The sequence below is a fragment of the Syngnathoides biaculeatus genome, chromosome 6 (genome assembly GCF_019802595.1).
Source record: "Syngnathoides biaculeatus isolate LvHL_M chromosome 6, ASM1980259v1, whole genome shotgun sequence".
Taxonomy (NCBI): Eukaryota; Metazoa; Chordata; class Actinopteri; order Syngnathiformes; family Syngnathidae; genus Syngnathoides; species Syngnathoides biaculeatus.
In genome coordinates this window covers 2,134,370-2,160,889 of record NC_084645.1, presented here as the reverse complement: position 1 = coordinate 2,160,889, position 26,520 = coordinate 2,134,370, and the positions used below count along the sequence as shown (strand labels likewise).

The following is a 26,520-nucleotide window of genomic DNA, read 5'->3' as shown; positions in this document are numbered from 1 at the left end:
GGTTTGTATCGTCACCTCCTCGCCAGCTGGACTTTGCCGGCGGGAACCTCTCACCTGTTGCTTCTGTGACTCGAGACCCCGCCCACCTGTCTTGTGGCGTTCTTCCTCGGGGAGGGTGCGCTCGTGTATTCAAGGATACAAATGCAGAAGAATCCGGATACAAATACCAGAAAGCTAAAAAGGAGATTCTAGTAACAGGAAGAATTTACATAATTTATATTTTGCAGTTGACATGGAAAAAAAGAATATCTTCACATGAAGTCCCAAACAAGTAGTCATCGATTTCCCACTGTAGTGCATTTTTTCCCATGTGGGCTAATTTTGCCTTGTTAAATCATTACGAATCCAACTTGAGAGATGTTTCAAGATTTTACAACTTTTTCATGCCAGGCAACAGACAGCCAGGTGTGTTTTGGAGTGTGCGAACCAGTCCGATGACATTTGTCGTGTTCATTTCCTGGATGATTTCGGAGCTGAATTATATGCAGGAAGGCAGTGCTTGTAATGACAAATATAAACGACACAGCATGAGAACCACAATAATCAGGCTGCAAGGTCGTCTTCTTAATATATATACTCATCAAATGGTTGTCATACATAACTTTCCTACCCTTTATATGGCAGGTACTTGAAAAAAAAATCAGTATTAGACGGTTAATTACAATATTTCTACTACTCATCTATTACGTGTAAAAATATGTTCGAATGTACAGAGAATAAATCAATTACTTTTCTATACCATTTACGCTGTTGAGGGTCTATACCAGCTGACTAAGCTGTGATAAGCAGACTACACCATGTTGCCCTGGACTGGTCGCCAGTCAGTTAAACGACAAATGGGGACAGACAATCATTTACATTATATTCACTGAATGGGGACCGAACCTTCGTTGCAAGCATGGAAGTCAGGGTAGTGAACCACATTTTAAAATCAGAGTTAAATGTATAGATGTCTGAGCACTATTTCACACCATTATTAGCACATTTGGTAACAGGATAGGAGAGGTGAACATATTTCCTTAAGTACAGCAGACTTTTTATATTTATTTGGCACTTCAATTAAAAAAAAAGGACATGAGAACAAAATGTGATAAACATAAAAATACTGTGTGCGTGTGTGTCAAAGGCTGGTTCTAGATACGGTTGAGGAAGTTGAGATTCAGGCTAGCAGGGATCTGTATCGTCTCCAGCGCCACGGAGGAGGGCGAGAAGGAAATCGTGACAGAAAAGATTTTCTTGGCATCCATCATCAGCGTGGATGACTCCTCTCTGTCTTTCAAAATGTCCTACAAGGTGCCAGGTGGAACAAGTTAATAGTCGGAGGAGTGCAAAAGAGCACTGCACTCTTGCACGTGTTTCTCGTAACAACTCACTTTAATGGTCGCAATGAATGTGGTCGTCACGCGCTCTTCAAACTCAATCACTGGCGTGTAGAGGGTCAACACTTTAACAATCTGAGACCAAGAACACATGACGATCAAAATAGATGTCACGTATTGCATGAAAAAAAACGTGGGCTGAAGATCGACCTGTGCCGTCGTGAGGCCCGTGCATAACTTGCAAATAGCCTGAGCGTCGGCTTCAGTCTTCTTCGTGACCTGCAAAAGCTGTGCGGCCTGTATGAGAGGTTCCAACATTTCCTTGGCACCGCAATCAGTCAGTTCCCTCTCCCCCAGCCACTCCTCCAACTGCCACACATTGTACCTGACGACAGAGGCAGCAAAGAAACTAGTCAGGGTGTGTGCAAGAGTGCACACATAAAGGTCAGACATTAATTGTAAACTATTGTTAAATTAAGTCTCATAGAGAGAAAACATTTTTGTTGAGGAGAGGACAGAAGACGCTTTGCAAATTCCCTCACTTCTCACTCTTACCTCCAGTCAAAAGCTACAACATTAGGTACATCCATTTGCTTTACATTTAAAGAGATTCATCCATCCATCATCTGAGCGGCTTCTCCTCACAAGGGTTACGGGAGCGCCGGAGCCTATCCCAGCTATCTTTGGGAAGAAGGCAGGGTACACCCTATACTGACGTTTTGTAAACTTCAGAATTCATTTTGCTGCTACCATTCTGAGTTACATCATCGACAAAGACTAGTGAACCCGTTCCAGAAGCAGCCAGCCAAGCCCAAGGGATGACTTTTCCTCCACCGTGCTTCACAGATGATCTTGTGTGTTTTGTATCATACACAGATCCATTCTTCATCCATCAGGGCCTTTCCATCTCTTTGGTAGAAGTTCATCTTTGTCTCATCAGTCCATAACATGTTTTTTTCCAAAACTTTTGTGGCTCATCCTTGTACTTCTTTGCAAAATCCAATCTGGCCTTCCAAAGTCATTTGAGGAGTTTGCAACTGGTGGTACAGCCTGTTTATACTTCCATCCATCCATCCATCCATCCATCCATCTATCCATCCATTTTCTTTGCCGCTGATCCTCACCAGGGTCGGGGGGAGTGCTGGAGCCTATCCCAGCTGTCAACGGGCAAGAGGCGGGGTACACCCTGAACTGGTTGCCAGCCAATCGCAGGGAACATTGAGACAAACACCTGCACTCACAATCACACCGAGGGGCAATTTAGAGTGTCCAATTAATGTTGCATGTTTTTGGGATGTGTGAGGAAACCGGAGAGCCTGTAGAAAACCAACTCAGGCACGGGGAGAACATGCAAACTCCACACAGGCGAGTCCAGGAATGAACCCGGGACCTCAGAACTGTGTGGCCAACGCTTTACCAGCTGCTCCACCGTGCCGCGTTCTTCAAACAGTGGAAATACCTTTATCGCTGCCCTGTTGACGTTGGGAGTGATGTCACTGACTAACCAGGTGTGACAATGTTTCTGTCATCAACTGCTGTTTGGAGTCTGTCGCTCAATACACCAGTAGTTTCTTTCTTTTTTTCAGGAAATTCCATGTTGTTGCTTTGGCTATGCCCAATGTTTGTGCAGTTAGCTCTGATTGATTTTCCCTCTTCTTTCAGCTTCCAAATGGTTTTCTTTAATCCCCCATAGACACTCACAAAATGCTAATATTCTCTGCTTTATGGTCAGAAACTGGTGATTTTGGTTCAACCAATCCACGTTCTACAGTGAATTATTGAAGAATGAGAAAAGTTTGAAATAAACCTTTTTCTTCTGAAGGTAGAGTCTACTCTTAGCATGTATGGTGCTTACACTGGTGCAGAATAATATTCTTTGGGTCTTGAAGACAATGAGTCAAAATGGTCTCAAAGAAGTGGCGATATGGAGAACTCTGGTTTGAAAATGACTGGTACTGACTGAATTAATTCCTAGTTTACCACCTCCATTCTTTGTATATTTTGCCTCTCCCAGCAACCTAAAAATAACCTTCATCTAAAGGTCAAGTGTCATCCCTATAAACATTTTAAAATAGATATTGAAATGAAAAATACATAGAACATTATTCACTTCAATGTATGTACGAAAAAATAAATATGACCGGAGAGCGCATCATACATGCGTAAAGTTGCGGAAGTGTCATTCGACATCCAAGTGTTCGCCATATTGGCTGCATCTGCTGTCCGTGACGTCACCCCAGACATTCGCCATTGAAAACACGCTGTAGCCCCTATTGTGGGAGACGAACACGCTCCTTCTGACACGGAAGCTCTTTTCGAAGAAGAACCGAGTGAAGTTACCGGGGCAATACTACCCCATTGTTTCGAGCCATATTTAGATGATATGCGGATCACGGCCAAACCACCTCCCCGCCCGATCCACCTCTGCGGCGGAGATGAGGCACCAGGGCCCGGCACCACGACGAGCCACCCCGGCCGACAAGGCCAGCAGCCAGCTCGGCTTAGTTGACAAGTTTGGTGGCGATTCACAAGGCCTGTGGAGGGCGTCCTTCAGCGGCTGCTGCACGGAAGCCTTCCAATGTGCACATCGACACATTTAGCACCCCTGATTTATGGATTACGCCCGACCCCCCAATATTGTTTTTTTTTAGTAGCTGTATACACACCTAACTGTCACTTGGAACTTGCGAAACTCTCGTACTTTGCACCTGTGCAAATCCATTTTTCACAACAAACCGGATCTTTTGGAAATGTATGACAAGCGAAGCCATCCTCCCAAGTGTTTGAGTAATATCCACTAATGCAACAAGCCGGCATTTTGGCTAACACGAAGGAACAACGAGCTATCTTCCCGCAGGTAAAACTAATAGAAAGAAACGAGTCCACCTGAGCGTTCTACTGCCTCCAAAGTCACTTTCTGCTTCTTCTCGAAAACAAATCCCTAGAGAGAATTTTCATGGCGGGAGTTACAAAAAGCTGTATACGTCAAAATCATGTTTTGTGATGAAAAAACGCATGGGTCCATACCGGCTGCCTTTTTTTCATTAATGCCATACTAAAAATCATCCATTTTATGACACTTGACCTTTAAGGAACATTAATAAAATATATTACTTGATGTGCATGCATTTGTAGTCCCTGGTAAAAAAATGACCATGTTTGACCAGTGACAGTATTCCATAACATACAAGAGTAACCACTATAGGATTGTGAAATTTCACTCATCTGTGCATCTAATCCATTTGTGCAGGTATGCCATGTGAGTGAAGTATTCAATGTGTGTAAATTGGAATTTTTTTACTGTCCCTGACAAATCTGGTGTTAGTTGGGCCCTGTAATGTTCTAATAGAAAACTTCAGCAGATAAAAACAACTTGCAACTACCTGATCTGCAGCCCTTTGCTCCATGAGCACATGTCCTTCCTGAGCAGCAGGTGGTTGATGGTAACAGCACATATGACATAAAACTGTTGCCGGACCACCTGTTTAATGAGGCCAGAGTCCATCCCGTGCTTAATCATGGTGGTGTGCCAGAGCCCAAGCTGTTGCAGGAGTACTTCCACCGTAACCGCATCTTCTTCTGGGGAATTAGTGCTCTTTTTCCTCAGACCTGTGGGTTTGGAGCCAAGTACCCCCTGGATTGTCTCATGCTCCAACATGCTTGACACTGCACATGACATCTAGGGTCAGATCACATTAGATTGACGCACACCTGCATGTGAGATTGTTCACGTCACCTATGAGGGGCTGCAATGTGTCCTCCATGCTTTTGATGAGCTGGCGGTAAATTTGGACAGCTAGGTCGGCAAAAACATTCTGGTACTCTCTTAGTTCAAAGTTGGTCAGACAATGCTCGTTCTGCTTCACGGTGTTGTGCATCTTGAACATCTGCATTTGCATTTTGCAAAAAGTTAGTTTCGGTGTAATTTGGCCATCTCATATTGGACTTGTGCTTACTTCGTCTCCACTATACTGTTTTAGACAGTGAAGTAGTCGACATGTGTTGGACAACCAGAAAGACGACACGTCGAAATCTTTTCCTCTCCTCTGTGGAAACAAGACATTAAACTCATGGTGTGACCCTGAACAGGATAAGCGGTGTTGATAATAAGTGGATGGATGGATGTTTTAATGTCCACAACATTACATACACCCGCATAATATAAACTTTCAATAACAAACACAAATTCCCTAAAGATACCCTAAAGATACAAATTGAATTATGTTTAACATATTGAAGACCTGAACTGCATCATCCTGAGAAAAGATTGGCATAATGCTTTTTGTCGTACACGCATCCATCCATTTTCCATACCTCATCTGCTCATTAGGATCACCAGTGTGCTGGATCCTAATCTCAGTTAAGTGTGAGCAAAAGGTGGAGTACCGTACAGCCTAAACTGGTCACGAGACATTTGCAGGGTACATACACGCAAACAATCATTTCAACCTATGGGTAATTTAGAGTCCTAAATTAACCTACAATGCATGTGTTTGGAATGTGAGAGAAAACCAGAGCACCCGAAGAAACCCACACAGACAGAGGGACAACATGCAAACTCCACACAGGCGAGGCAGTATTTGAACCTCTTAGAAGGCCTTTGAAGTGCATTGTTTTTCCAGTATTTACAAAAGATTGTCAGAAGTGAGAATATTTTTCCCTGTCCTGAATTATAATGCTTATTTGCAAAGTGGGCATTGAGTAGAATCTGTTTATGTAATACTACACCTTAATTACTCCCTTGATGCTGTAGAGCACAGAATTGAGCAACGTGTTAGCTCTCTGATCATCGTTAAGTCTGTCAGCATATCGCAGGCACATGAAGATGATGTAAGCAGGAAGACCAGGAAGGAACCTGACAGCCACTCCTCGTGCCTTCAGATCTGAAATCAACAGTTCCGAGCAACACACACACTTGGGAAATTCTACAGGTAGCCTGAAACAATATTTCAATTAAACAAGATTTGTCATACCTAGAACCAGACATTCAACCAGGCGGCTTTCTTCACCCTCTTTGTACTCCAACATTCCTTGGTACTCCCTCTCCTTGCGAGGAATACTAGCTGCTTTCCCGAGATAATTTTTACCAATGGATGTTTTCCTTTCATGAGCTTGACAGGAAGATTAGAACCCACAGTTAATATGTGCTAACTGTTGATAGACTGTACCAGCAGTGATTGATTCTTCGCCAGGTTTTTAGTGATATAATAAAGCGCCCTAAGTGGTGCCATAGGAAATCATCCAATTTCACTTCATTTGTCCGAAAATGATCATTAACAAATATGTTTTTGTTCAACGTTCCATGCCATCGACGTATAAAGACGGGCAGAACAGTTAAAAGGTCTTCCATTGGATCACTGTGGTAGATTGAATGTCACCACTTTACTCTTTTCTTTCTATATTTTTATCACTGATGGCTTTGACTTTTTCCTCTCCATGTTTACGGTAAGTGTATCTAGTGTATATTTCCCATCATTCCCTAAATTCCCCATACAAACACCAATGATATGTCATGATGCCATTACGCATACAAAACATTTCACGTAGCAACCCATCACCCCATCAGTTCGTTTAGTCAAGATTCCACTGGATTGTGATGTGATCCATGATGTGTTGTGCTGATTGGCTCAAAAATATCTTGTAGAGCAACACATCAAAATATGCATGGAAATAAAGAGCTGTTCAAATTCTTGTAAAATACTCTTACATTAAAACCATATGATGTTATCACAGAAGGTACTCCAGTGTTGACTCGGCGCGTTGTGAAAATGCAACGGCAGTGATGTAAATAACTGTTATTAAGAGAAACATTCAAAACTTTTTTTCCTTTGACTGACAGCTGAACTTTACAGTCCACCGTAAAAAAATATCCTGTACTATACAGTATGTAGCGATTAGCGAGTTTGAGAATGAGTTACTGATTCCGAACACAGTCGGTGGCTTTCAGTCTGTTGGGATTACCTTCAAACTCTTCTACTCTTTTCATGTACAGTTGAAGGTCATTTTTCAAACTGGCAATTGTCTTCTCTTGTTTGTCCTGTTGTTCCATGAGCTCCTGAAAATAAGTAGACATACTGGATTAGAGGGGAAAGACCACTTTCATACAGACCCAAGATAAGACAACAAAAGGAGGTGACAAGAGCCAATGAGTGAACTCACCAGATTTTCTTTCGTAAGACGAGTAATTTCGAGCTCCAGACCCGCTTCAATGCGAGCATCTTCAGGTAGGAGCAAAATCTGAGTCAACCTCTTCTGTTGCTGCTCCTTTTCTTCCTTCAGCATGTTCAACTCCTCCAGCAGTTTCTCATAGCGTGCACTGTGCTGCCTCTCAAGCGTCTGCATCTGGCTCTCCAGTACCCTGGGATGTGAAGTCATAGCATCTAGTTACATAAAATGATATTACACTGCTCATTTCAAGTGATGTGATTCAGATTGCTTTTCTCTTGGCAGCAAAAACAGGGTTGGTGCAGAGGCATGGAATCAGATATCTTCTGATCGGAATGAAGTCTCTTCCAAATAAAAATGCACAGATCAGACATACTCATTCAATTTGAACTTGGGATGACAGAAATAAAATTTTTGGTGATGAATATATACCCACGTCTGGTCAGACAAAACATTAAAAACATTAAAAGTGATCCTAAACTAGCGTGAAACCTTAGATAACTAAATATTGCCTAAATATCTAAAAATTCAAGTCATGAATATAAATGAGACATTTGGAGGTTACCGTCATGTAAATCAATGGGACGAGGGAAGAGTTAGAGCAGGATACCTGAATGGTAAGTTTAAATACTTTTATTATTATTTACTTCTTTGTTGTTGCTTGTGGTGGCATTTACTTGGAACTTGGGTATCGGTATATGCATGTTCCATCACTGTTCTGTCAGTGTGAACAAAGCCAGATTGGTTGTGTCACTTGAAACGTACAAAGAAAAAGACAAGGGGAAAAAAAATCTTGACATATATCTGTAGTACGTAAATTAGAAGTGGACACTTGGACCTGCAGTGTAAAGCCAAAGTAAAGGTTAGTACTTTGCCGTTTGATCAAGTTAAATGACAAAATACAAACCTGTTGGTCTCCTTCAAGCCTTCGTAAGCCAGCCACAGCTCTCCATCCTCATTCAATGTATGGATGTCAGTCGACCTGTCAGGTAAAGATCAAATACGGAAACTTGTTTACTAACATTTAAAAGAAGGTAAGGAGTTCTTGGTTCTTACCTGTCAACATCTTGAAATGAGGGAACATCACTGAGGTCTAAACTCACACCCTCTGCGAGACCAGAGTCCTGGAGGTGGGAGTTAATAGGCAATATTCCAAGATAAAGACCAATGAAGAAAAAAAATATTATTTCAATGATGGTATGTAAATGTGACCTTGTATTTCATAGCTTCTCGGCGGACAATGTGTGACTGGAGAAGAAGCACTTCCTCTTTTCGCATCGCCAGTTCCTCGTTAGAAGAGTTGAGTTGTTCCAGCAGTACATTGTATGTTGTGGAGCCCACAGCGGGCGGCATCAGCTCGCTCTTCTCAGTGGTGAGAGACTTACGCAATTCACTCAAGTCCTGCTTCAATTTCTTGTTCTCAGACTCCAGCTCTTGACGCTAAATAAAATAATTCAAATAATAAAACGCATGAAACAATACCGTACATAAGTTTGATAAGTCTGTTACAAATGTTGCGACAATCAACATTTATGTATGACATTTCTAATTTGAAACACCGTCATTCAATGTTTTACCTTGAGCGTTTCCAAATCCAGTTCTGCTCTCCCAACACTTATCTCCTCCTCCTCCTCGTCCTTTGTTCAGAAATTCATCAACGATTTAATTAGCAACTATGAAACCCACAGCCACTACCTAATGTGGCAAACATGGCAAGATTTTAAATTGCAGAATCTTCCGTCAGTGAGTTACAATAGAAAACCCTATAGCCTTGTTTATAATCACGTTCTTCATAAAGATACTGTAACATCACCAAATTTAAGATGTAAAATATTTTAAAAAATGTATTATACCTTAAAATATAAAAATGAAAACATCAATGCATATGTGTTGTAGACTATACATGTATTATGTATACAGCGTTCCAAATTATATTTTTCTTTGATTTTCCTAAACACAATACTAATGACTTTCAAGTCATCAAGTCATGTTTTTGAACAAACCTCCCAATAAAAACTCTTTTTAATTGAAAACCTAAAATACACTCTTCCCAATTACAATACACAACAGAGTTTCAAGACTTTTCAATTTGACAATTTTAAAGAACTAAAAATATGTGAATTTACAGCACCAGGAGGTCATGTTTAAATAAATAAATAAAAAGTTATTTTGATGAAAAACACAAGTTACATGTTTTTTTATCTGATAGCTGCTTCACGGTTCTTACATCCACTAAACCTGAGCGTTTAAGAACCTTTTCTATTTGACTTTCTTTTTTGATGGTGCATTGTCATGCTTGAAGATGATTAAGCTAATGAAAGCATGGTTCTTCTTTTTTGGTACCATGAAAGAAAGTGTTCTGTCAAAAACTCCACAGACTTTTCAGAGGGTATCCCTTCAAGGACCCGAAAGGGGCCGGCAAGAGCTCCACCCAGTGTGTGTCCAGTCAAATACAATATCCACATTGTGAGTTTTCAGACAGTTTCTGCTTGAATTTCTTTGCAGGCTGCCACAATAGCCACCTAGAGCTGTCGTTTCGATGTCTACTCCCACTGTCACCGATCTTTTGTGTGAGAATGCTCTCGAGGTTCTGAATAGGGTTGCGGTCAGGGGAGAATAGCCGCCACAACATGACTTTTTTTCCTTATATGCCCATAGCTGCAAATGATAGAGGTATATCTTACAGCATGAGCTTGTTCACTGATAAGTAGAAGTGTGGATGGTCCTGATGGATGGCGTAGCGAATTGTTGGTGTGAGGCCACCATGTCACAATAAGGCCACAATGTAAGCAATCAGGTAGCTGACTGGCAAAATCAGGATTTTTGGCCAGAAAAATTCAAGGGAGAGAGCTTCTCGGCCGTTTTAAGGTCCCTGGAGGTGTGAAAATGACCGACCACTTTCTTCCATGCTCCAAAGAACCATGCTTTTATTAGCAAAATCATCATGATGATACCTAATCCAAAAGAAATTCAAGATGAAACTCTCCAAATAGTCACAAATTTAATGGATGTAAGAACTGCAAACCTGCTATCAAATAAGGGGTCCTATGTCAAATAGCTTATGATTTAAATAAATATAACCTCAAATTCAATAATTAAAGACTCTAAATTGCCCATAGGTTTGAATGTGAGTGCAAATGGTTGTTTGTTTATATGTACCCTGCGATTGGCTGGCAACCAGTTCAGTGTGTACTCAGTCTCTTGCCCAAAGAAAACTGGGACAGGCTCCAGCACGCCCACGACTCCAGTGGGGATAGGCGGAACAGATGATGGATGGATTGATTATTTTCATTGTGTGTCATAATATGTGTCTATTTTGTTTATTGAATTGAATTACTTATTGAATACTGTTCTCATTGAGAGTTTTGTTCAAAAACATTTGAATTACATTGACTGTTGATTTAAGAACTATCCAGTGTATTGTGACAATTTCTAATAACTACTTTAGAACATCTGAGGAAAAATAGAATTTGCATAATAATTTGGAACACACTGTACAATATTTTTTTCTGGTATGCATATTAGATCAGATAAGACTTCACTGTTATTACGGTGAAATGTTGATTACCATATGCAAATCAGTCATAATCTGCATTTTAATATGACATGTTCAAATGCTTTTAGGTATTATTGTTATTATTAAGGACAATACTGTAATAATAACAATGTGTGCTGATGTAAAGTGTGAAATAATTAACACGCCTAAACCAATTTGAACTGTATCACAATGGACAACTACATTTGAAAATCTGATATTCAAAGGGTCAAAAAAGGTAATAATTTACAAATAGGAACTCAACCATGAAAGGCATAAATACATTAACTAGGCTGTATAACTACAACAAACAAAAGCACACCTTGTTGAATGAGTTAAATAACTAATTTAATCCATTTTATGTTTCATTTCATTACTGTATCTTATATGGTATTGCAATATGTTGTATTATAATTTTGATTCACATTAATTGGGCATTGAGTTCATAGTAATACATGTGTTAATTATAGGTGATTTTTTTCCCCCTTAGTTTGTGGCCCCCCCTAGAGGCCACAGCGCTCTAGGCAATTGACAATAGTGTATTATTCCCTCATGAGGTCCAGCTCTGATGCAACCACAAATATCAACAACTTTATAACTTATTACAAAAGGTGTTGAGGACATACCTTGGCTTCTTCCTCTTGGGATTCCTTCTCATCTAAGTGTCGCTGTAGTGACTGTTTGTCCCTCTCGAGTTCTCTCACTCTTCTCTGGAGCTTGAGAATGAGCGGCAGGTCTACAGTGGACTGGGACTCATTCTATAATAAAACATAAATTGATGGTGTGTCAAAAGGAGAGAACAGCCTTCCAGGCAGTTATTTTGTTGAAAGAATTTTCAGCCACAGCTTCTTCACTAACACTGTGACAAGACAAATGTACTCTAAAAATGAAAAACATAATGGAGCCACAATTAGTGATGCACCACTGTTCTCAGTGGTTAGAGACTTACGCAATTCACTCAAGTCCTGCTTCAATTTCTTGTTCTCAGACTCCAGCTCATGACGGGCACGTTCCGAAGTGACACATTAAAGTCACATGTCAACTAGCAAGTCCTAGAACTTCAATTCTGAGTCCTTCCCAGCCATTTAACAACAAAACGAAAAAAAATTGGTATTTATAATACAGATCCGTTACAAAAAAATGTAATATCACCTCTCCTTTTTGTATTTTCTGCTGCTAAAATGATGCAAATTCCCCAATATCGAACTAATAAAGATTATCATATACTATTTATTACTTTCATGTATTTTTAATTTTATAGACCATTTCTTCGAAATGGGACAGCAGCCTTGACGTATTCATTCATTTTCAGTTTCCAGTCCCTGTGTTAACATCAGTCTGGTGTTATAGTATCCTGTAGTCAAGTGTTTTCCTCTATACACACACATGTACTAATGAGCCATAGGTTTCAAAGTTGGCTAATCTAAACTATAATGCGGTTCCAGCCATAGCGATTTGGCCAGTGTACTGTAACATCCAATCACTTATTTTGGTGCCTTATTTAACTGTGACATCTATCGTTTATTGTGCAGAACTGTCATTATCAAATCATAACTGTAAGATGTGTGTAAAATACTGACATCTCTGTCAATTCAACCACATAGTGGGCAAAGCATGATGCCTTTGCTTGCTAATAGCAAATACTCATTAACTATGTAGTGGAGAAGTTCACACGATGGCCGTGGCAAAGCTAGAGTAAGCAACAATTGACAACATGCTGTTTCGGTGCCAAACCTAAAATGCACTTTTGGGCTATTTTCAGCTGAAACTTTTTGGCCACTGATAATGTATGTTATTGTATTGTGGAGTACATTACCACATTGTCCTGTGAACTGTCTTGTCCAGTAGTAGAGCCAATCGTTGGACTACATTCAGTGGAGTTACTGGTGTCATTAGATTCTGATCTCTTGTGAAGTGATTTGCTTGGACTCTGTCAATGAAAAGTGAAATGAAAACTTAATCAACTAAATTCTTTCAACAGTGAGAACCAAAACACCCACAAAACATACAGAAAAAAAACTCTGCCTCACCAGTCTGAGTTCCAGTTCCTCCTTCAGATCTTTATGAAGCTCCTGCAGATGCAGGTGCTCACTTAGTAGAGTTTGGTACCGGGAGCGCTCTTCAATTAACTCTTCCTGTAGTTTTTCTGTGTTTTCCACCAGGACTTTAATCTCTAATAACGCAAGTAATATTTTCTTGATAATTAAGAAAGACACTTAAAATCTTAATTGCTTTTTACCTGTCAATTGTTGTTTTTGTTCCAGGATGAGCTTGTGATGGTTTTTCTTTTCTTCATCCAGCAAGCTATTCTTCATATTTAGTTCCTCCACCACCTGGTTGCAAACAGAATCTTATTTATAATGGCAAATGAGAAAAGGAAACAAAAAATGAATACATACCAATCATGATATTACTAATAGTATTATTATTACTGCTGGGGTTTTTTTTTGTGTGCAAGCAGCGCACCATTCCAATGAAGTTTTAGCAACTTGCAAAATATTCCCAATTTGTCGAATCATTGGAGAATATATTACTTCATATCTACTTCTTATTCTTATTAGTAGGACTGCATGCTTGTTGTTAGCATTTAAAGGCTGGCGAAATGTAAAGTAACATAGATTTTCTCTAGTTAACAAAATTTCATGCAGCCCTAGCAGCAGAGAATGACAGCATACAGTAAGTAGCCTTACTTACTTGAGGAGACACACAATGACACAACAAATCCGTGAAGACATACAATAATAAAACAAGGCGGAGAGGAGGAGGCTCGCCTGCTGTGTCTGCTCCTTGTAAACATTGTTCTGATCCTCAAGGACTTCCTTTTGATTACGGGTATTCTCCAGCTCCTGCTGGAGGAAGGAGAGCTGCTCCATTAGCGAGGGGAGCGCTTCTGCCTTGGTTTTGGCCTTCTGCTCTGATCGCTGAAGGTTTTCTAACTCTTTGCAGTGTCGCTCTCTCTCCGTATCTTGGGTCTTTGCCGCGGCATTCAATCTCTCGTTGAGCTCTCTGACGTCTCTGTGCTGCAGGGGCATGCAAACACATGGTGTGCATGTGATGTGACGACAACGCCCAATTACACAGTTTTAAGGCAAGTTGGCTCTGTTTTCTCATGGTAGGCGTCCAATATTGCAGCTACTACTAATACTAACACTAATTTCATTCATTTCCCAACTTTCTCATGACCTAATTGTATTAAGTCATTTCTGTAACAAGCTTTGAGATGAATTAGTCTCATAAAAACGACATACTATAGCGTAAAGATTGTGATACCAGCTTCCTTCCTTAGCATTGAAAAGGCGCTTCAAGCCAGGCATCAAACCACAATACTGACTGCAGAGCTCGAATACTGTCTATTCCTGTTCAATGATCACATAATACAGTGGACCCCCACAGTTCACAGTGTTGGGCCCACCAACATTGAAAATCAGTTGATAACTGATATGATTATTACTGCACTGAAAAAAAAAGGAAAGCAAAGAAAAAATGACGAATCATGAATATGCAGGTATTCACTGTATACTACTTGAACATAACATACCACAGCAACATAGTACTCTCACCTGCTCATCTATCTTGAGTTGCAACTGCATAATCTTCTTCTCCATGCCAACACTGAGATTTTTAAAATGCTCCACAGAACGCGCCTCAATCTTGAGCTTCTTTAACTCTTTCTTGGCCAGCATACGACGCACACAGCTTTGCAGCATTATGATGTTTGCTCGAGTGCGTTGATAATGCTGCCTGGCCAGCCAGCCTTTCACCCACTTTTGTATGACCAAAGCCTTCTGTTCATACAAAATCTGTAAGGAGATGATTATTACAATGTTAAATAACAAGTTCATAAGAAAGGAGGCGTACAAGACTTTTTGTCACACTTCTACTATGAGGAGTGGTCTTTTCCTTAGTTATAACACCTTTCACTCTTCTGGGAAAACCATGTTTAAAAGTGTTTCTGCAGTAATTTGTGTCCATTCAGCAACAAAAAATATTTGTGTAGTCAGGGTTGTTGGATGAGAATTCTTTGCATGATACCAACACAGGCCTCAAATGCCAGGCTGGATCATATTTTGATAAAGTTATGGGAATAGAATACAATTTAACATTATTAATTCTTGCTGACATTACCTTGTAGTACAGCTTTCTGGCTACATACGCCCTGAAGAAGCACTGAATGACAACACATGCAGAGCGCAGCTTTCGGTACCGCATTCTGGCCACCCACATTCGAACATTTCGCTGAATGACAACAGCTGCTTTTGTTCTCCGCAGAAAATGAGCATAACTGAAGGGCGGAAAACAAAGCATTTCATATCGAATATCTTCATCAACTGTTTAGAAATCAGTCTGCTTACCGGCGTGCCTGGTGACCCCGCACATGTTTTTGAAGGGTGATGGCAGATTGCTTCATCCTCAGATATTTTTTACGTGCCAACCAACATCGGATAGTCTTCTGAATGCTGACACACGCCCTTCGTAGCAGCTCAGAACGTAGCTTTTCCAAGTACGCCACCTGGCCAGCTCTGAAGAAGATCTTGTTTTTACCAAACTGATACAGATTCTGGTCCTGAGAACAAAAATACATTATAGCAACATCAATATAGACGACTGAGGTCTCGCCTATAATTTATACCTGGATGAGCTTCTTTAGGAGATTTTGGCAGGAAAGTTTTCTATTGGGAAGCACATCCTTTTGCTTCATAAGGACCCGGTAACGACAAAAGAATTCTTGATAGGTCCATCTGCAACATTCATAAACATAGATCTATTCATTATAAACACTTATCTCTGTGTATTCAACATCTGTATTTTCATTTTCACAGATGCTCCTCCTCAGATGCTACCTTGATGGGAATCCAGCTGATGAGATTCGGATTGTTTCCAGGATTCCACATGCTCGCAGCTGCTGCACTGCCCTCAAAGGGTCCAAGCTTTATAAGTAGAACAAGCGCGAGTAATATGAAAGAGCCCCTTGTAAAACTAGGTGAGTAAAATCCTAATCTCCCCCTTTACCTGAAAGGCACTTTGTGGTCATTTGGCTTAATGCACCGTACATAGTGAGGAGATGTAGCATTAAGTGTGTCCATCAATAAGTGTAGTGATTGTCGAAACTGTATGACAGAAGGGATGAACCAAGTAAAACAAAAGACTGACATAGAGACATTCCAGACAGACAATAATTATACTGTAAACATGATTGTATTTTGACTTATATAAGCAACCATTTTATAAACAGAATGCATGATAAGAACAAAATTTTCAGCAGCTGTTTTGTTCCATTTTGTTTGTTAAGGCAGTCTAATATAAAAAGGACTGTGATTGTGATCCAGTACAACCAAAAGTTACAATTCCAGCGATCAGCTGTTTCTGACCTCACCTGCAGTCCCACAGTCTTCCTATTACCCCTCTGTGACAGTCCAAATCGTCCCATATTGCTGGTAGTAGATTTGTTGGTGGAACTTGTTGCCTTTTCACTTTCCACAAAGAGCTTCTGCGAGAAATCAAACTGAGAACAAAAATGAGAAGTAGTTTGTAACAGTGGCCACCAGGAGTCGCTGTTTTGGATTTAAAGTACAACGTGAATGTGTGGGTTATTTCCTCCAATAGGCCTAGCACAACAATTCTAGGGTGTGTGCCCATAAAAAAATAAAATAAAATGAAAAAACAAGCATGAACCTCCTACTGAATTTTAAGATGAATGGTACTGAAAATGACTTCCTTTAAATGACAGGTGGACAGCTATGATAATTATAAGTAGTTTCCCTTACTGTGTACCAAAGCATTGGTCTCAATAATTTCACCTTGCTGTTTTGTAACACGTGTATTTGCTCCTCATTGACCGTGTCCTTGTTTTTCTCCAGAAAACCATCACACTGGTACTCCACCTGGGCACAAAGAATCATGTCACAAAGAATAGGGGGAAGAGGGAGAGGTTGGTGAGGAAAAATCAGAATAATCCTACTAAAACTGTCTTACTAAAATTTGTTCCCAATACAAAGGTTGTGGGTGGGAGAAGTAAATATTGGCATTGGCATTAAAACGAAACTTTTTCACGTGCACTTTTCTTGAGAACATTTGAATCATCCACACTTCCATTTCATCATTGTTCCCGAAAGGGAAATGATGCAGTGCATGGAACATATTTTCAATGAAGTGACCTTCTGTTTTCCTGTTTAGGTGGCTGGAGCATGAATGGATGAGAGTAGGCCAGGATTTTCTGTGCTTTTAAAATCGTAAATGAAGTCCATTTCAAAAAACCTATTAAATACCAAAACTGCAGCAGTTATTTACCTTGTCTGCAAAGTGCTGGATGATGAAAGCTCTATTTGATAACTTTGGTTTATCAAAGTGAGCGTTCTGCTTCAACAGGGTGTTGTACATTTTCTGACACCATGTGCCATCAGAGCCTTTGGGCATCTGTGAAAACAGGAAAAAATGACACATATTGGCCACTGACATTTACTCTAACCATGGTGGCACAGACTGGGGAAAAGACTTAAACAAGGATCAAACAATTTTCAACAGCAGCCATCTATGAATTTAATTCAAGGAGGTAAAGGTTCATCATTAAATTTAGACTGCTGCCAAATGTACAAATCCGATAAGATGCAAATTTGGCATTAGAATTTCAGATTTTGCATATTCAATGTAAATTGTGGTATATTGACTACCATTATTAATTTTAAGTTTATTAAGTTTTTTTGTGGTGTGTAAATTCCAATAATAATCCTAACTGTATCATAAAAAAATCAGAATAATACTGTACAGATTCACAAAATCAAGAAAATAAATGGATGAGAACCCAAAAAAACTAATCTCCTTGATGGAGGTAAAGCAGCATTTTACTTTGCACTCCTCATCTAGAAGGTCCAGGATGCCTAATTTGGCCTCAATGAGATTGATGCATGGTTGGTTGTCATAGAAGTCAATCAGCGTCCATGGAATCTCCTCTTCCATGTACTCTTCTTGCTCCAGTTTGAAGACGTGCTGAAGGCATAAGTTGTGACACTGTTTTGCATAACAATGTTTTGACTAGACAATAAATGATCTAGAACAATCAACATACGAGGTTGAACTGCTGCTGGAGCTTCTCATTGGCATAGTTTATGCAAAACTGCTCAAAGCTATTGCTGTCAAATGTTTCAAACCTGGAGAAAGAATAAATGCAAAAGGTGCAGAAAGCAAAATAAAAGAAAGTATCATTGCCATAATACAAGAAATAAGACAAGAGTTACTGATTGGATGACAACAACATACCCATAAATGTCCAGAACGCCAATGAATGAGTGTTGTTTAACAGCTGATTTGAGCACATTATTTACACAGGCAACAATCCATCTGAAGAGTCTTGAATAAATGTGCTTTGCAAGGGCGTCTCTGCCATTGACTGCATTGGTCTTGGAGAGACCCTTGATGTATGTTTCTGTGGTCGTCTGGAGTTTCCTGTGGCAGAGCCAGTGGGCCATTTTTTCACAGGACACCCCCATCAACTCACAGAACACCACCAAGTGGGCATTGTCGGGCTGAAACCAAACAAGGCAAAGACAGAAGTACCCTGAAAGAACCCCCCGTCCCCACTTTGACACTCCATCCATCCTCTAATGTTGTTTGTGTTTACCAAAATGCTGCTTCTGTCCCCTGCGTGAGCTTTGACTTCCACATTGCTAAGATGAAGAATAGCTGCCAGAATCTGGTAGATTTCCATCTGATTGCTTTCACCGATTCCTAAAAAGGAGAGCAGAAATACCACAAAATCTGAGAAGGCCAACTAAATCAGTAGAATGCAGTAAATAGGATGACTCTGCATATATACTGTATATTTTTTTATAAAGAGGTTACAGAACAAGTGCACTACTTTTTAGTTAGTGGTTACACATGCAAAACTGTACTTGTAAAAAAGTGGATCACCTTTGCAAAGGAAGAAATCAACATTTTAATGAACACAAGAACAATATTCAGAATTTTGATGTTGATTACATTCTCCTGTGGTTGATTTCCTATGAGTTATATTTTTTCAAATGTGTAGTTCTGCTAGACATCCAATGGCATTTGCAAAACAAATTTTTAGTGTGAGCACAACAAATCTAATTTGGTACCATTGATTTACATTTGTGGATTTATTTATTTATTTATTTATTTATTTTTTGCTTTATGGTATGCCACAGAAAATTTTGAAAGGAAATGCATTTTTTTTACAAATCTGTTGGGGTTTACGAGTGTATGTCAAGTGCCTGTACCTGGCAAGTGACCAAGACTCACCTAATTGCGAAAACGATCTCCTTGTGTTGCACATAGCTTTGGCATCATCCACTCCATCAATAACTGGATTGTGACCCTGGTTAATGTAGTGGAAATCATTTGCATCACCTAGAAACAGCATGTAAATCAATGATAAACAAGACGTTTACAAAGTCTTTAGAGATTCATTTATAAATCCTTTCAAGTCAAGATGTCTCTAAATATCATCCATCTACTCATTTTCCATACCACTTATCCTAACTAGGCCGTGCTGGAGCCAATCCCAGCTGACTCTGATTGTGAAGTGGGGTACATCCTGAACCGGTCGCCAGCCAATCATCGGGCACACATAAACAACTGTTCGCACTCACAATCACACCTATGGACAATTTAAAGTCTTCGATTAACTTTCAAAGCATGTTTAGGGGATGTGAGAGGAAATCAAAGTACCACGGAAAAAAAATGACATAGGCACAGGGAAAGTATGCAAACTCCAAACAGGTGAAACTGTATTTGAACCTGGGTCATCAAAACTGTGAGGCATATTGTATGGGATAACTAGTCAGCCACCCAACCACTGTTTCTAAATTCCACTTACCTAATTTGAAGGTTTTAAACTCTGGTAAATGACTGGAGGCACATAGCTGATAAAATATGTGATAGTTCCGTTCTCCGTGGGCCTGAAGGTAAACCAACACATGTATTTAAACAAATGCAAAAAAACATAAACTAAACATCTGACATGTAAAAGTTACCTGAAAAACAACTCTTGATTTTTCCAGTAAATATGTCCTCATGTGAGCCCCAATGATACGATGCTTCTTATCAAACCCAATCTCAACGTACTTCCCAAAGCGACTGCTGTTATCGTTCCTCGTTGTTTTGGCATTCCCAAGCGCCTAAAAGAAATACAAACAGGCCCATCAATAACATTTACCATTGGGTAATACTACACATTTCATTAGGTACACTTGCACAATATAACGAGAAAAAACCCTTTACAAAAATGGCAATACTGATTTTTACCGACACTCTGAGAGCGGTATACTGTAGATTTAACAATGCGCTATGTCTATTTTTGTGTAACACTTCACTCAAGTTCATGTAAAGGGAGACAATTAGAAAAAGTTCTCAGTACAATTAATAAAGATCTACGCAGTGTTAATTAAATTATAAGCATTAAGCACTATTATATTTTAAAGGGCGGATTTTTGATATAGCTCTTATTAGATCTCATTAGATTGTATAAGTGTACCTAATGACATATGATAATGACTTTTATAACTTCATGTATTCTGCAGCTTTAAACATCACCTCCATGATGGGATTGGAGGCCAGGACCCTTTCCTCAATATCAGCCTCACCAGAGGCACCGCTGACTGTAGCAAAGTAACGCATGGCATACTTAGCAGAGACGGTTTTTCCAGCTCCTGACTCGCCACTCACTATAATGGACTGGTTCTGTTGATCTCTACATGAAGATGTAGGACATCTAATAAGCAACAAGAATCATTCTCAGGCGGTACTACGTCAAATAATTACATATAACAAAAACCTGGCCATCTGCTTGTACGCTTCCTCGGCCACGGCAAATATATGGGGGTCCATGTCAGCCATGTTCTGTCCACTGTAGGCATGGATGATATCAGCCTCATAGATTGGTAAATTCTCATAAGGATTAACAGCAACAAGAACAATGCCTGTTCACACCAGAGAAAGGTCTCAGTGAGTCTCAATGATAATGCATACAAAACATTTGAATTATGGTTCAAAGCACATTATGACTACTAATGAGATCCTATACAGTAACTGTACCATTAAGCGTGCGTTTACAATAAGTAAAATAAAAATTTGTATTAACGTTTTGAGGCTCCACATCCATTTACCATACTGTATTTTTTTTTTTTTATTGAGCCACAAACAACATGGCAAAATTGTCAATAAAGAATTGGATTTCCCTGGATGCTGTCCCTATATTAAAATAATAAAAAAGTAAAGAAATGGACGAGAAATAAAGGAGACAGTGTGGATAATTGAGAGACTGTTGACAATGATCACTCTATTCAATGACTGCACTCGTGCATTTCGGTACATGCTGCATTTGGTTTTCAGCCACAAGTACATATGACATTATAAATACAGCTACTTATTATTCAGGGTTGGGACTTTGAATACATAAATCACAATTAATGAATTACAAAAGAACCACTTTCCAAGCATCCATTTTCTTAGCCGCTTATCCTGACAAGGGTCCAGGGAAGTGCTGGAGCCTATCCAAGCTGTCAACAGGCATAAGGCAGGGTACACCCTGAACTGGTTGCGAGCCAATCGCAGGGTACATCGGGACAAACAGGCACACTCATAATCACAACCGAGGGGCAATTTAGAGTGTCCAATTAATGTAGCAGGTTTTTGGGATGTGCCCGGAAAAAAACCACGCAGATGGATGTGGGAGGAAACCGGAGTGCCTGGAGAAAACCCACGCAGGCACGGGGAGAACATGCAAACTCAGCACAGGCAGGTCAGGGATTGAACCCGGAACCTCAGAACTGTGAGGCCAAAGCGTTCCAGCTGTGCCACCGTGCCGCCTCATAAATATAGCTATTATTGGTCGGGACTTTAAATTCATAAATCACAATTAATTACAAACAAATCAATTTGTTAAAAGAAACAGCAAACAACTCAGAACATGATTTTGATTGAAATTTTGTTTTGAAACACACATTTTACCATCTCCAGGAAATTACAGTGTTGCTTGAGAAATAATCACAAAGATTTTAATATAGCAATGGGGTTGAAATTGGCCTTCTCAAAAGTATCTTCTTGTATTGAATGAATCTGTATAAATTTATGAATTTCACTTTTGGAATTGTAATGCTGAAGTAAAATTCATTCTCCAACAGTATTCTAATTTATTAAGATGCATCTGGATATACCATTTGTAAAGACAGCCATTTTTATACGGCGCTTGTATTCCCATTAGTTTTTGCAAGTGTACTTAATGGTGTGACAAGTCAGAGTGAACAAGGAGTGTACAGCACAGCACTAATATTCGAGAGTGTGTCCCTTTAAGAGCATGCTGCCCCACAATAATCAGCATAACGTAGCTGAAGTCAGAGCAGACAGTCAGCAGGACTCCAAAGTCTACAGAGACAGCGATAGTGTGAGTCAAACATGATGACGCTCATTACCACAGTACGTGTAAATCAGCTTGGAGTCGATGAAGCGGACTTTGATGTTGTGTAAGACTGCCGGTTCATTGAGGTAGCTGAGAGCAGTGAGGTCATTTTCCCCAACCAGGATGTTGGGGTTCCTTAGTGGTGGAAGGTTGTTTGTTTGAGGGTCTATTTTGTATTCCATCTCCTGTGAACACAAGCCACAGTTAGAAGATGGTAGAAACAGAAAAGGAATATTAACCCCAAGAAAAGACGCGGTGATTTACAACTACTGAACAACTTTCTTGTGCAAGATAACTTTGCCTTAAGTCACTCCACCTGCATGCCCCAACTTGATGTGGAAGCTCCTTAGTCAAATTCTTTAAACTAGTGTGTTTATCCATGTTTGCCCTTCCCTTGTGACGCTACTGTGGTGCATGAGTTGTTTTTAACATTTTATTTCGCTCACAGTTGGGTAGCTACGGAAGTGAATACACCCCTGGTATCATGAGTTTTTTTTTTTTTGTTGAATGTGACCAAGGTTCAACTTAAGGCAGGAATTTTAAAAGGCATGTTGTGAACAATCCTCACTGTACATCATCCGAACAACACATTTACCGCACTAAAGTATGGCGGTGACAGCATCACATTTTCTCAGCTAAAACTGAGGCCTTAGTCAAAGTGGAGGAATTATAACACACTCCCAAATAAAAAGTCTATTTTGAACCATAACCTTCAGATGTCTGTTAAAAAGCCAACGATGAAAGGGAATTTCATCTTTCGGTGTGATGATGACCCTACGCATCCACTCTAGCATCTAAATCAACAAAATAATGGGGGAAGTCACTCTTAATAGTCCAAACTTATGCTGTGTTATGTTGATACTCACCCAAGAAGACTAAATGATGTCACCAAACATTAGTTTAGGACACGTGCATACTAGCTTATTTCACTTTTTGTTTGATTCCCACAAACCAATTCATTGCATTTCTGTTGAATTCTAATTCATCTTATACAGTAAAATTATTATATAGTTTAAAATAATTAATCTTGGGCTTTTCAGGAGAAATCTTGAGAAAAATCTGCCATTTAAAAAGAAAGATGTTCATTGTCTGTAAACACTGTGTGATATCCACTTTGACTTACATTGCCATCATCCAGCAGTAGACATAATGTCTGGTCACCAGGACTGTAATCTCTGAGTAGCTTCGCTGACTTCCACACTTGCACGGGGTCTGGGAGCCATACACGGGCATGCTGGTGGACAAGTGTGGGACAAACTGGGTCAGAAACATTCAACCTTAATTACAGTTATACATCCATTTTCTTAGCCGCTTTTCCTCACAAGGGTCGCAGGAATGCTGGAGCCTATCCCAGCTGTCAACGGGCAGGCGGCGGGGTACACCCTGAACTGGATGCCAGCCAATCGGAGGGCACATGGAGACTAAAAGCTGCACTCACAATTACACCTAGAGGCAATTTAGAGTGTCCAATTAAAGTTGCATGTTTTGGGGATGTGGGAGAAAACCGCAGCGCCCGGAGAAAACCCACACAGGTACGGAGAGAACATGCAAACTCCATACAGGAAGAGGCCGGTATTGAACCGGGTCCTCAGAACTGTGAGGCCAACGCTTTCCAGCTGCTCCACTATGTCGCCTACAGTTATACAGTAAACGTTTATTTAAAAAGCAGCTAAGAATGCGTTGTATGGAACCCTTTTAGCTATAATACAGCAGGTCCTTTGTTTACACTGTTGTCCTGTTTCTATGGAGAATTTGTACGCAAATCGAAACATACATTGACAGAAAAGTATTTGCCTCTCTTAAATTCATTTTGAATTATATTACTGGGAGAAAATGTACAATTTTTGTTGCAATTGGAAGTTTCCATGATTACAATATTAGTTACATTTGAAAAATAGATGTGTTTCACTGTCACTCCCTCCTTCTAAAACCAACACTTATCATTGACTCTCTCTGGTCATGCGCCATTCTGTTGCGGTCTCAAACGTCACATATTTTTGCCAATATGATGCCAAGACGGGGTGGCACGGTGGATAACAGGTTAGTGCATCTGCCTCACAATTCTGAGGACTTGTGGTCAAAGTTGGCCTCTGCCCTCAAATCTGGAGTTTGCATGTTCTCCGGTGCCTTTGTGGATTTTCTCTGGGTACTTAAGTTTCCTCACACATTCAAAAAGCATACATGCTAGGTGTGAATGTGAGTGCTGTTTGTTTGTTTATTTGTGTCCTGCGATTGGCTGGCGATCATTTCAGGTTGTATCCACCTCTCAACAGATGTTAGCTCAGATAGGCACAGCTAGGACCCTAGTGATGAGAAGCAATTCAGAAAACGGATGGATGGATGGATGGATGGATGGATGGATGGATGGATGGATGGATGGATGGATGGGTGTCAAAGGCTCAGCTAGTGAGGCAATCTAATTGTTTGTCTGAGATTTTAAAAAGGTGAATCTCACAGTTACACTTTTGAACACATAAAATACAACATTGACTTTTGACTTTCTATCATCATCAGTTTCAATTATATGTGGTACCTTTTGTGATGGAATATTCACTCATATGGGTTGTCATAAGAAGCAATAATGTTTAAATTATGAGCTTTTGTCATTAGGTTAACATGATGTGGTTTTCAACATGCTGTACACATATGCAACATTGTATTTCACCAAGTTTCGTCCTCAGTTTATTATTCGTGCAAAAACAAACCTGATTATTTCCAGAAAAATCTAGACTCTAGATTATTATGGTACTCTAGATATTATTATAGGTACTCTAGATTCTAGGGTATGGTTTTACTGCACTTTTTAGATGAGCCCTACGAGTACCAAACAGTACCGTGACAGTACAACTGTACAACGTGCTTGAAAATCAGAACACTATCGCCCAGAGAATAACGTTCCATTGCGTTATTTTAAGTACGTGAAGCAGATAAAAATAAAGGGGAGAATAATTGAATATCTACGTGTGTTTACGTGATACAGTGGGTTCAAGCAAAACAATGTTGGTGGGAGAAGACAGTTGAGAAGTCAGCTTACCTTCGTATAAAGCTCTGAATCGGCCATGACGTAGAGTTAAAATACAGAGTAAACTGAGTTTGGCTTTTCTTCCGAACAGCAAAGCAGCCTCCTCTTGTGGAGACACTCAAAGGTAGCCTCCACCTTTTAATTCAAATTAAATAGGGCGGGCTGAAGCCGCCATTTAAGCGGCTCTCTTAACTGTAGTTTGATACAAATGTACCTATCCATCTAATAACAATACACTACGGTAGACAGTTCCTATTAATTGAGCAATTTCAGTTGAATTCACTTGAAATTGTGTCCGGTTGAGTTGATTTCGACTTTTCACGTCGCGTAAAATTTGCTCCATAAGTCTTTCGCACTGAATTCGGAGTACTGTAGTGCAGTATAGAAAACGTAGGACAGTATCGGGAAATATAAAACCTGGTCTAGGTACAGTCAGGTCAGAGTTGTGGAATTCAATAATAAAGACCTGTGAACTTGACGCTAACAACATTGCACAACTGGAGCGCCTCCTGGTGGCCAAGTGTGGAACTCAACACAAGAATTGACCCCAACGTGTAATTTGGGAGCTACAGTACAGTACTACCATAATAACAATGGAGAACTGGAGTTCTGCTGGTACTCCTGTCGCCCCTGGTGCTCGTGGAAGGGTTGAATGTAAAAAGACAGGCTGGAAAGAATTCCAGATCCAGGTACTCAGCAGTATCACTTGGACTTTAAAAGCCTTTTGTGTGTGGGAGGGGGGGTGGGGAGGTCATCCATAATAATAGTGCCACTGAAAGCAGGTGTCACTTTCAGCAGTTAAAGTAATGGCCAATATCATCACAGTCAGTGGCATTTGGCAAATCGTGTTGCCAATACAATATTCAGTGTTACTACATGAATAAAATATTAGTTGCACATTATTCCTGACTAGGGGGTTTCTAATGGCAATTCACAAATAATGGTAGGCAAATCAAATGTATTCAGAAACGTAAATTAAGATGATCACAAGTAGGGTGAAAAGTCCAAAATCTTTATTGAGTCCTGGAGGGCAAGTAGTTGCCTTCAGTAAACAAATCCAAAATGT

At 40.0% G+C, this 26,520-nt stretch overlaps 1 protein-coding gene across 1 annotated transcript; it reads right to left on the bottom strand.

Moving 5' to 3' along the window:
• Positions 1-262: 262 nt before the first annotated feature.
• LOC133502364 (unconventional myosin-Va-like) lies at positions 263-25,968 on the bottom strand. Its single transcript, XM_061823077.1, has 40 exons — positions 25,467-25,968; positions 23,556-23,666; positions 22,446-22,617; positions 20,810-20,954; positions 20,569-20,725; positions 20,010-20,153; positions 19,853-19,934; positions 19,276-19,383; positions 18,635-18,741; positions 18,274-18,539; positions 18,083-18,164; positions 17,863-18,003; positions 17,308-17,433; positions 16,818-16,901; positions 16,394-16,522; positions 16,030-16,127; positions 15,861-15,947; positions 15,650-15,758; positions 15,372-15,583; positions 15,145-15,301; positions 14,580-14,819; positions 13,791-14,039; positions 13,259-13,352; positions 13,050-13,192; positions 12,836-12,949; positions 11,646-11,777; positions 9,062-9,121; positions 8,697-8,924; positions 8,541-8,608; positions 8,392-8,466; positions 7,479-7,677; positions 7,281-7,374; positions 6,293-6,430; positions 6,048-6,202; positions 5,276-5,365; positions 5,056-5,206; positions 4,703-4,985; positions 1,530-1,704; positions 1,374-1,454; positions 263-1,286 (listed from the first exon to the last, which is right to left on the bottom strand). The coding sequence occupies exons 1-40, from the start codon at positions 25,491-25,493 to the stop codon at positions 1,134-1,136; spliced, it is 5,466 nt and encodes a 1,821-aa protein (XP_061679061.1). The 5' UTR covers positions 25,494-25,968; the 3' UTR covers positions 263-1,133.
• Between the last annotated feature and the right edge of the window lie 552 nt (positions 25,969-26,520).